The sequence below is a fragment of the Callorhinchus milii genome, unplaced genomic scaffold (assembly GCF_018977255.1).
Source record: "Callorhinchus milii isolate IMCB2004 unplaced genomic scaffold, IMCB_Cmil_1.0 Scaffold1, whole genome shotgun sequence".
Lineage (NCBI taxonomy): Eukaryota > Metazoa > Chordata > Chondrichthyes > Chimaeriformes > Callorhinchidae > Callorhinchus > Callorhinchus milii.
Genome location: NW_024704742.1, coordinates 104284084 through 104296386, shown reverse-complemented (window position 1 = coordinate 104296386; position 12303 = coordinate 104284084). Strand labels below are relative to the sequence as shown.

Here is a 12303-nt window from a genome sequence, read left to right as displayed (position 1 = left end):
GTTCCTGAGAGACGCTCTGATTCTAAGCTCGAGCTCTCTAAGTGCTCTTAGACTCTATACTGCGTAGAGGGTGCTACGTAAGTGCAAGTTGTTGTTGTTGTTGTTCATTCAGTCTATGGTCTGTGGAAGTGGTGCTCACATCCTCAGGAGCAGACTGCTGGGTAGAGAACTGGTGCTGAAAGTTCTCATCATGTGATGAATAGCACTGCATAATCCAAGTGATCTAATGCTGTGTTGTGTGAGATGAGCTGGGGTTAATGGTGTTAGCAGAGGTTTTCTGCTTGGCAATAATTTAAAACTTACATCTAATTGCAGTATCCCAGTACTTGTGATTGTACTGACATTGATGTCTGCCCTTTACATCATGCAGCAGCTTTGATAAACTATCATTTTTTTACAACCGTTTAGAAGTATATCTTTCACTTTTTGTACAAAATCTTTATTTTTCTGTGTAATATGTTAAGATTCGTTTCTGTTCCATAGCTACTCAAGTGCTTCGCACTCATATCATTAAATGTGCTGCATGAATTCTGAATTTTATTAATTATTTTAGATTTAGAAATAATCTCAGCATTTTAATGGGAAGCCTCATACATACATAAAACGTAGTAGCTAAAGCTGCCTGACATTTTTGGGAGTTGCCCTGGAGCACTGTGTGAGAAGTACTTCAAGCCTGGGTTGACTGCTGATAGGTCTGTAGTTGCTTGGGTTACAGTTAGAATCCACGCGCCAAGAAAATACGCAGTCCACAAGTCACATTGAGAAGATACTTCACCTTTGAAGACTTTGCCAACAGTTTGCACTTCTTCAGGATATCAATATGCTTACCCCTGCTTTTTCTTCCTATGTTCTTTTCCTATCCATCACACTGCTGAAGGCAGTGCCTTGTGTTGCGGTCTGGTCAGAGGCACCAGCAACCTCCACTCCCTCGCCCAAGTGGCTGTTCTTGATGTGAGTCTAGAGACAATTATTTGACCACGAGCTATCTAAAAATGTTCCTGTGCTACGCCCTAATTCAAGGATGATCCTGTCCACACAGCCACACATTTTCCATCAGTGATTAGTGGATAGACGTGAGAACCCTGGCTGGATCCCTGGACCACACTGTCTAGGGATTCTGGGGTTAACTGTGGCACACGTTAATAATAATAATAATCCTTGCATTTGATATAGCGCCTTATGACGTTTTTGAGACGTCTCAAAATGCTTCACAGGATATACTTTAAAGTGAATTAATTGTATATTTTGTGAGCAAAACGTCCCGAGTTAAATGCAAGGATTAGAAGCAATTTTTTTAAAACACAAGGATAAGAAGCTGTTTTTGTTTTAGAATTACTTTTAGCCTGGCATTAAACCACACTGCAGTGAGCAAAGTCAAGCAAAGAATGGAATTGGATGTTTGAAGTGTCTTGGAGTCATGGACCTGGCATAAACCAGGACCATTTTATTTGTTGTGATAGTGGAGAGAAAAAAAACACTCAGTGGAAACAAGCTGTGGATTTATGGTGTTTCTAAGTGCACCTGCATGACATCAATCAATATTTGGATGCAAATACTTCAGTTAAAAGTGCCAACATTACTGGTGTGCAATAAAAGTAGCCGAACTGCCTGCCATCAGACTCTCATTCATCAGAGTGCAGAGCACTACCTCCCTCTGAGCATCCTTAGTGATATATAACACAATCACCAAAATTGTAGGCTGCATTCATTGTTCTCACTTGCAAAGATACACTTAGCATATCATTCATTATACAGGGGGACCTTATAATAAGATCCTCTGGGTCCAATAGCTCAGAGCACATATTATAAGTGAAGCGTTACAAAATGGCCATCTACTGATTCACGATGTTGCTGCTGATGTTACTTTCAGCAAGTTGTGCACCTGCAGGAAATGGTATTACCAGTACTTCCTGCAAACAGGCAGGTGCCAGTCTGGCTCAGTTAGTAGCATTCTTGACTCAGAATCAGAAGGGTGTCCTGATCAATAATCCTTCAGATAAAATCCCCTATTCACTTCCTGTTTGTTGCTAAACATTGCTGTGCCTATTTATATGAGGACCGTACATGAAACTGCAAAAGGAGAGGAAAAAAGAAACTTGCAGGAAAAAATATGAGCAACCTTGGGAATTTAAGAGAGATTTTTCCACCAAAAATAATAATCATAATCCTTGCATTTGATACAGCGCCTTAAAACATTGTTGAGATGTTGCAAAGTGCTTCACAGAATATATATTGTTAAGTGGATTGGCTATTTTGTAGGCAAAATGCAGCAGCCAGTTGCACACAGCAGTGTCCCACAAACACTCGTGGATTCACTGATCAAAATAAATATTTACCTTTTCACTGGTGAGGGAGCGATAATCTTGGTGGTACCATCACATTCCACCTGCTCTGCTTTTATGTTACTGTGGCCGACACTGTTTGGACCTGTGGTAAGAATCAGATCCATAGATCAACATTACACATCTGTTAATTGAGAAACGTACATAATGCCCCAATGTTTTAGTTGGTAAAATGTCTGCTTAGAGTCAAACTAAACCATAGTAACCAGGCCTCAGGTTTGACTCCAACTCTGAGGCAGCACTTGGAACGTTACATTTGACCTCAGTGACCCTGGACCAGGGAGTGAAAAAAAACTCAAAATTCCCATTGCCATCTGCCGGAAATTTAGGCTTAAAATTCGAAACTGTATAAATTTTGGAAAATTCTTCAATTCCATCTTAATTTGTAAACCGGATTCTAAATAAGAGCAAGTTTAAGGAGGCAACCCCAACGGTAAAATGGATAGAACTGCAGCTTATAGACCTGGAGCTCGCTGTGCTGTGCTCAGTTTGCCAATCTCAGGTCAGGCTGCTTGAGAAGGTTATATCTGCTCTGGCTTTCAACAACAACAACAAGATTCCATTTATTGAGCGCCTTTCACGTCGGGAGGACGTCCCAAGGCGCTGTACAGTTGGGTCAGGACCCGAGCAAGGGGGAAATGGTCAGGGTGAGGGGAGGGAAGGGAGGGAGCGAGGAGGGGGTAGAGAGTTGAGAGGGGAGCTGAAGACACGGTCGAAGAGAAAGGTCTTGAGACCGGCCTTAAAGGAGGAAAGGGAGGAGGCGGCAAAGGCACTGGGGGATGGAGTTCCAGAGCCTGGGGGCTGAGAGGCTGAAGGCTCGACCACCGATGGTAGGGCGGTTGGGGCGGGGGATGTGGAGCAGACCGGAGCCAGAGGAACGGAGGGTACGGGCAGGTAGAGGGGGATTGTAGGTCAGAGAGGTAGGAGGGAGCAAGGCCGTGAATTGCCTTGTAGGTGAGGATGAAGGGTTAGGGAGGGGAAAGCTAACCAGGATTCCTGCCCCTCGACTCTCTTTGGCATCCTCTTCTGATAGTGTGCCTCCTCCTACAGTAACCATCAAATACATCCAAACAATTCACCATTAATGAGAATCGGGCATCATAAACCAAAACTCATATAATCTGCCAGCAGTGACTGACTTGTGCACAGTCCTAGGCTGGATGGTCAAATCTCATTTTCAGCTAAAGAGCCAAAGAGCCTGCTTCGAGAGAGTCCATTTTCCCGTCTGATTTACTTTCCTCCCAACCAAAAAAAACATTAAGATATTCATAACATTGGTGAAATGTACTCGGAGTACTCATTTACATTTACAACACTAAATAAATGAACAGGAAAAGGAAATGAGAAGCAAGTGAAATTTACCACCAAGCAAGCTCCACACGCCTACACACCCACCCACACCCATCGACCCAGACCAGAGGGAATCAGTGGCAGCTGCTGTCAGACTCGTGTCCATCACCGCTGGCCTTTAATAGGGAGGCAAGCTCACTTTGCCCTGAAAGTACACCCTGGAGAAGATTCGAATAAAAACGTAACCCTTTTAATATTACCTGTAAATTGCTTAGGAATGTAGACATAACTTTTGTAAAGAATTTCAGGAACTTATCTCAAAAGGAGGAAGCAGGAAAATTGAAGGAGAAAAATTAGCAGGTTTATTTTTAAAAAAATGTAATTTATAAGGTTACAATGAAATAGATGAAAGGGTATCTGTCTCCTTGAGATACTCTCACTAACCTCAGGCTTACCCTCCTTGTTACACTGCTCCTAACCGTACAATCTTAGCATCCATCCACAACAACAACAAAATTACATTTATAGAGCGCCTTTCACGTCCCAAAGCGCTGAAACAGGGCTAAAGAAATGGCATAAGGACTGCATCACTGTACTTAAATGCTTTGGACTCGTCATAAAACATCAAAATGAAAATATACGTTTAAGTCATAAAAGCTAGTAGAGCAGTACCCAGCAATACCTGCAATAAAGGCCTGGTTATTAAAGTGTCTTAACTCCCACTAGCTGTAATTATTAAAACTGTAACTGTAGATTTGAATAAAAATATCATCATTAATGCTTAGCACAAACCTTGGAATGGCTGATGGAGCAAATTGGTCCCAGAAGTTTTACTTAATTCTGATTAAGTAAAACAGCCATGAATTTATGCACATAAGGCATTCCACCCAATTATTACAGACTATAACAACCCTCTGTTCAGCACAACAGTTCTTTGGGGACAGTAGAGAATGGAATGATCGCAAAGTGTGTCAAATTACCCACACATGGCACTACCACACCAGACTCCTGCCTTGGAAGTGATGTCCAGGTTTCAGGAGACAGACATAACTGCATTCTGTCAACCAGTAGAAGCATTACATTCAGGATCACCAAAGAGGTTCAGATGTGGAAGGCCCTTCAGCTCATTTGTACTCCTCAGAATTCCAGAATATCCACCCTATCACTTTCCCAAACAACTCCAAATTATGGAACATTTGGTTATTTTGTGACAAGAAGTTAAGAAAATGATAGCAATCTCAGAATGCAGCTAGGATCATCCGATTCACTGTCCATTGGATCCATGTATAGAACTCACTCAAGAAGGTTTCCATCTCCCTGTTTGCTTGACACTGAACTTCTACCCATTTTGCTCCTGTTAAGCCTCCTGCAATTCAAAGTCCTAGTAGGTTGAGTGATCCTAGCTGAAGATGCAGTGGGAAGCTTTCCAGACAGTGGTCTCAATGGCAAGCTACACAGTTTTAGCTGGTTAACCTCCAGCAGTATCCCAACGCACACTCTGGGGTCCCTAAGCCTTGATTCTTGTTAACTTGTCAGACCACTGTCTGACCCAAAAAAAATTATCCTCTTTGTTTTGTTGTAAGGGTGGGACAGAGAACAGTTTGAGCCTTCTTTCTTTCAATCTACATTATTTAATTTCTTGCCCACACAACAAGTGTAGCTGAAAACCCTGATCCCAAGTGTCAAAGCTACTCTGAACTAGCTACCATCAGAATAATTTCCTTTACCCAACTATATCTCTCTGCCTCCACCCACGACTCCAGGACCACTGCTGTCCTGACAGAACGTCTGTCAGACATCGAGTCCTGGATGAGAGCTAACTTTCTACAGTTCAACGTCAACAAGGCTCTCCTGATTGGCTCCAGTCAGTGCCTCCACACCTCAGGCGCTGACAGTATCACCATCCAGAGATGAACACTCCACCTTACAAAGCCAGTCCAGAACTTTGGCATCTTGTTTGACTTTCAATTACCCTTTCTACCCCCCATCTGTGCTATGATCCCCTCTGCCTTCCCCAACCTCCGCAACATTGCTCAGCTCCGCTTCCTCACCCCTCAGGCCGTCGAAACCCTCAACCACGTATTCATCAAGTCTATGCTCGACTCTGCCAACTCCCTGCTTGTCGCCTTCTCAACTCCTCCCTCCACAAGTTGCAGATCATCCAGAGCTCTGCAGCTCGTGTCCTCTCCCGCACCAGGCTCTGTGACCCCATCGCACCCACCCTCAGCCGGCTCCACTGGCTCCCCATCCGCCAGAGGATAGAATTCAAAATTCTCGTCCATCCCTACAAGGCCCTCCATGGCCTTGCTCCCTCCTACCTCTGTGACCTGCTAACCCCATGTCAACCTGTCCGCTTCCTCCACTTAGCAGACTCTGGCCTGCTCCACATCCCCAGCCCGGGCCACCCTACTATCGGTGGCCGACCCTTTAGCCTTTCTGCCCCCACTCTTTGGGCACTCTATCCCACATTCTCTTCATCTCGCTCCTCCCTTGCCATCTTCAAGGTGCGTCTCAAAACCCTCCTCTTCGACCGAGCCATCGGCTACCCTCCTACGCTCCCTGCCCTCCACCCTCCCCAATCCTGACCCCTAGCTCGGCTCCAAATCTCTGACTGTCCAGCACCTTGGGATGTCCTCTTGACATGAAAGGTGCTGTACCATTTTAATTTTGTATTGTATTGTATTTGTGCCCAGTGTGATACAGCTAATCAGGAGCCCACCAATGTAATGAGTAAGTGTCTGATGTTACATGTTATCAGCTCAATACTACATGAGAAATTGCTCAATGCTTCATAATAGGCATTTATCATCACTCCGCTTGACACTCTCTTCAACAGTGAAACTAATTCTGATACGTATATCAGTTTGAGGCTTATAATTATGTCCCCTTGTTTTCTTCTCTTGATTCCACATAATAAAGTGGTCCAAATGCACCTTACTAACTGATTTCCTCCATCATCTTAAAAGCTTCTTTCTCTCCTTAGTTTTCTTTTTCCCCAGGCAACAAAAACAGATTTAGCCCAATGAGCAGCTCTGCAGATTTAACATCAGTGTTACCCTTCTTGGAAGCATTTCCAAACCATCTCTTTCTGCAAAGCAAAGTAACCAAAGCAAAGTGTAATATTCACCATTGCTTCAAACAATCTCTCCAAGACTTCACTTCGGGTCCACTCTAAAATATAACAATTACTGTCGCACAATACAACAATTTTAGCGTTTAATCAAACATTTTCTTTAACAAAGCCCCCTTTAAATATACTGTATGTGTATTTGTTATTTTGGAATCAACATGGTTAAGATGGATTTTCTCAGTATAAGGTACAACTGCCAAACCACTGAGCATCTTCAGATCTCTTTGAAAACAAGCCTCGTCCCACACCTGCTGGATGCTATTCTTAGAAATGCTTTGTTGAAGTCATTAACTTGTAACAGCAGAGATGCCAGAATGAATCCCTTGAGACTCCACCAGTTAAACCTGCTCAATTCAAACCACTGATTTCTAACCTCTCTTTCCTATTAGAGAGCCAATTAATACCTAATTTTGAACTGTAACTGCACAATGTAACTGTTCGAGACCACTCTTCCCTTTAAGACCACGCTAAAGAGAACTGTGGCTGGTTTACATTTATGAATCCACAACATTTAAAAGAACAATGAGCTGGTGCTACTTTGGCATGTCACAGCAATGCAGCACCTTGAGGATGGAGGCAAGATAATAATAATCCTTGCATTTGGTATACAGTGCCTTTCACGTCAAAGGCTTCACAGGACTGTAAAGTGTAGTGACTGTGAATTTGTAGGTGAATGCAGTAGCAATGTTCCACAAACAGCCACAAAATGAACGTCTAATTTTTATTTGGGGGTGATTGTTGGCCAGGACAGTGGGCCAAGATGATAATAATAAAGTTAATAATAATCCTTGCATTTAATATAGCGCCTTATCACATCGTTGAGACTTCTCAAAGAGCTTCACAAAATATACTGTAAGGTTAATTGACTGTATATGATCTGTACCATAGAGCAATATAATGCACATTGACACACTGGGATGGATGCCAGTTTCAACTACTTTGAGCTAAAGTATCTGAAGCGGGCCAGATATAAAATGATGCAGAGAACAGGTTGTCTTTATTCATAGGTGGAGAGTGGCACAAATCCATTGCAAAACTACTACTCTTCTTGAGATTTGCAATATTCTTACTATTTTTAAAAGGTATTTTTTGAAGTGACTAAAACCAAAGGGAGAGAGAGAATCCCAGTGAGGAAACTCAATGAGACCTACAATTTAAATTTACTGAAAGAAAACACCAGGGGGTGCAGAGGCTATTCAAGGTTAGACTACAAGAGCTCAGCAGCATTTAGGACCTTGTCTGTTAATAAATAGTATGATAGGCAACTTTTACTGTTCATTATATTTGTAGAACAGCTGAAAATTGAATGTACAATATATTGCAACCATTTTAGAATCACAAGCAAGAGAATCAACGTTTTTGAAACATCTCTATTCAGTCACAACTCCACGTGAGATGTGACAAGTAGGGGTATTTTGCCAGGTTGGTATTATCCGAAGTATAAGTTACTCACAGCAATTATAAACCAATAAGAAAAGCTTTGCAAATGCATTGAAGAGTCTCAAATCAGATGCCAGATTCTACCTCTACCAGTGAAAAGGCACAAGAAAAACGCCCCCGAAGGCATGCTCACACCAGCAAAAAGGTTTAATAACTTGAAAAAGAAATTGATATTCTGGTAATGGAAGTTTTTAACGTGAGAACATAATGATAAACACATATCACATCTTGAAATACACATATCAATTGGGAACTGTATACACACCAATACATACCAACCTCACACACCAACATTCTCACATACCTTTCACAGCACACATCCCTTCCATATCACTACCACACATCCCTTTACACACCTACCACACAACATCAACAACAACAAGATTTCATTTATAGAGCGCCTTTCATGTCGGGAGGACGTGCCAAGGTGCTGGACAGTTGGATCGGGACCCGAGCAGGGGGGAAATGGTTAGGGTGAGGGGAGGGAAGGGAGGGAGCGAGGAGGGGGTAGAGAGTCGAGAGGGGAGCTGAAGGCACGGTCAAAGAGAAAGGTCTTGAGACCGGCCTTGAAGGAGGAAAGGGAGGAGGCGGCGAAGGCACTGGGGGATGGAGTTCCAGAGCCTCGGGGCTGAGAGGCTGAAGGCCCGGCCACCGATGGTAGGGCGGTTGGGGCGGGGGATGTGGAGCAGACCGGAGCCAGAGGAACGGAGGGTATGGGCAGGTAGGTAGAGGGATAGTAGGTCGGAGAGGTAGGAGGGAGCAAGGCCGTGAATGGCCTTGTAGGTGAGGATGAGGATCTTGAATTCAACTTGAATTGAACACATCCCTTTACACATCCCTTTACATACTTACCACACATCCCTTTACGCACCTACCACACATCCCTTTACACATCTACCACATCCCTTTACACACCTACCACACATAACCTTTACAGACCGCCACACATCCCTTTACACACCGCCACACATAACCTTTACAGACCGCCACACATCCCTTTACACACCGCCACACATCCCTTTACACACTGCCACACAACCCTTTACACACTGCCACACATCCCTTTATACACTACCACACAACCCTTTACACACCGCCACACAACCCTTTACACACTGCCACACATCCCTTTACACACTACCACACATCCCTTTACACACCGCCACACATTCCTTTATATACCATCATTGCATATCACTTTATATCCAGCACTGCACTTTACAGACTTTACAGACTTGATTCTGTAACTATCTCAATAACATCTGTGATATTTTACAATTGCTCCTTTGATAATTCTTTTTGATTGGAAAAAGGAAATGCCTCAAATATCTCCTCAAACATTCCAACAATTCTTTTTCAACCAGGAGAGGCACCACATTTGTCCCATTTTGTCTTAAGCAGTCTGATTCTGTGATCACATTTTGGGGATACCACTAATATATTTCTTAAATCACACTTGGATTAAATAGTAGAATTAAACAAAACATATTTTTAAAATAACTGGGCTACTGTTAACTAGACATGAAATGGGACTGTTTCTCTAATCAACAATAATAAATAATCCTTGCAATGAATGTAGCGCATTATCACTCTGTCGAGAGGACTCAAAGCTCTTTCCAGGATTTCCTGTAAAGATTATATTTACACACAGCAATGTCCCACAAACTGTCATGAAGTGATGTGAATGTGAAAGTGCAGCGAAGCTGAACTGAATGACCAATTTTATTTAGAGGATTGTTGGTCAGGTCACCACACTGTGCATCTTACCTGATTGCTGAGACGGATGTGTCCGCTTGGGGTATGTCTTACTACGTGTTCTCTGTACATTCTGGTCAGGCCGCGGAAGCTCGACGGACTGGTCTCGGTTCACTTGAAACGCAGTCCTGCCACTGTTCAGACATGATGTGAGATATGGAAGTATTCATTTCATAATGTGAAAGAAAAATAACGTTCTAATTCTTCCCGGCATCTTCACACCCACACTTTCTCAGCTCCTACAGTGAGGCACGCTGGTAATCTGGCAATATCACTGTCTTGAATGGAATAGATTTGCAAAGGGCCATGTATGTATTTTGGGGGAGAGGGCTGGAAAAGTACATGATTGCTTTTAGTTAGTTAGACCGCAGTTAGAACACTGCATTCAGTTTTGGTCATGCCAATTAAAAAGATGCCAAGGATTTGCTAGGTTTATACCAGGGATGAGGGTTTGACCCATGATCAGAGACTACAGAGAAGGTTGAGGGGAGACGTAATGCAGGCCTTTAAAATTATTAAAATTGATAGAGTAGATAGAAATTGGTCAGTGAGTCAGTGCCCAGAGGGCATCAATTTAAGAAAGTTAACGAAGGAGGAAAGGGGGAAGATTAGGTGGAATTTGTTTTACATCAAGAAATGTTAGGATGTGGAATGCCCTGCCAGATCTTCAAGACAAGATAATAGAGAAAGGGAACTGGGTACATAGCTAAAATAAATAATTTATAGGTGTATGGCAGGTAAATAGGACTGAAAAGATTACTCTTTGAAAGAGCCAGCACAGACACGATGGGTTGACCTTCTTCTGTGCTGTATATTTCTATAGTTCTATAGCCCTTGTTTTACAACATTAAACAATATAATTTACAAAAAATACCTAGCTTTTCCACTTCTAAAACAGCCCATGTACAAATGTGCTTTAAAATCAAATCGAACTTTGTTCCTCATTTATTTGTCACTGCAAAACTAGGTCTACCAGGTCCAGAAGGGAAATGTTCCGAGGTCCTTTCAAAAACCACAGTGGCATGTGTTTGAGTTTTGTCAGCGGCTGCAGCCCTAAGGGATTGATCTTTTCAATACCCATCCAGCTCTAAGAGATACATTATTGAATTTAGCCTGAATAATCAAAGATTATCGGAGGCAGAAGAACAGGAAGTTTATTAGACAGTGCGTGATTAAAAGGCAGCTACAGAATATTATTACTAGATTTAGTATACATTAAAAGGGATTGAACTGATCCATTATAAATGAGAGAGAATTATTCCAGCAGCAGTGATATGCTATTTTTAATGTCTCGCAAGCTTGAGCAATAAAACCCAAGCAGTAGGCAATTATTATAAATCAAAACCACCGCAAGATTCAGAGTGTGCATTTACTAACGCCTCTGCCAGTCTCTCCCTTTTAATGTACCAAGACAGGCAATTAATTCAGCTGAGGAATTTCCCTCAACATAATGTTTTTACCCTGAGCAAAGCATTTATTCAGTGAGATTCGATTACCTGTACCGATGTTTGTAACCAAGAGACCCCAGCTTGCTCAGTTTCCGTGACATAGGATTGGAATACTCATCAGCTTCGGGCAGCCTGATTGAACATAATGAAAAAGGGGAAGTACTTAAAGAACATAGCAAAGAAACATTTTGCAGTATTCCCAAACTATGAGCAGCAGTATTCCATCATATGCAGTTTAAGTTAAGGATCAAGTGGGGACAAGGATGAATTTCAGCTGTGGATGCATCTATAGTCAAACAGACACTCATTGTGATGCTCAATCCTTTCACGTGATAAAAGACAAGTTGGACAAGGTTCACAGGGAGCAATTCTGCAGGTGAAATCACACTCCAACATGAGTCATTGTGTTCAGAAGAGGGGTAAAGGAGAGAAAGAAAGAGAAGAATAAACGAATGACCATTCCAGGCAATACTTATACCAGTGGACACAACTGCAGTTTGATCATTTACAACAAAAAAAACTTTATATTAAAAAAATTGCTGATTTAAAACAAAGTGGTAGATAAATAAAAGTTAACCAAGTATGAGAGAGTTAGAATTCCTCCACTGAATCATTCCACCTCTCCTGATTTTCCAGGTTAGGAACAGATCCCTGTGAAAATCCTTCAGGAGACACAAGTCTAGACTAGCATTGCATTGTAGCTTAATTTAGCTCTGGATTGCTAAGAATGGGTATGACACACCTGTCTGCAGTGTTTCAAGCAGATAGTGCAGGCTCCAAGGTTTGTGAATGTTAAAACTATATTAAAATTGATTATTATGCATGAAATGATGGGATGTGCAACTGTGTCACAATGATGAATAGAAGACAGACACTGGAATATGATGCACAGGAATAC

The 12303-nt window shown here is 42.3% G+C and overlaps 1 protein-coding gene across 1 annotated transcript in view; it reads right to left on the bottom strand.

Moving 5' to 3' along the window:
• Positions 1-12303, bottom strand: part of epb41l4a (erythrocyte membrane protein band 4.1 like 4A) — a 148334-nt gene that overhangs the window by 23178 nt on the left and 112853 nt on the right. The window contains exons 11-13 of the mRNA XM_007897405.2: positions 11454-11537; positions 9970-10091; positions 2337-2427 (exon numbers count right to left, since the gene is read on the bottom strand). Coding sequence (XP_007895596.2) covers positions 2337-2427; positions 9970-10091; positions 11454-11537 — 297 coding nt within the window. The remainder of the gene's footprint in view (positions 1-2336; positions 2428-9969; positions 10092-11453; positions 11538-12303) is intronic.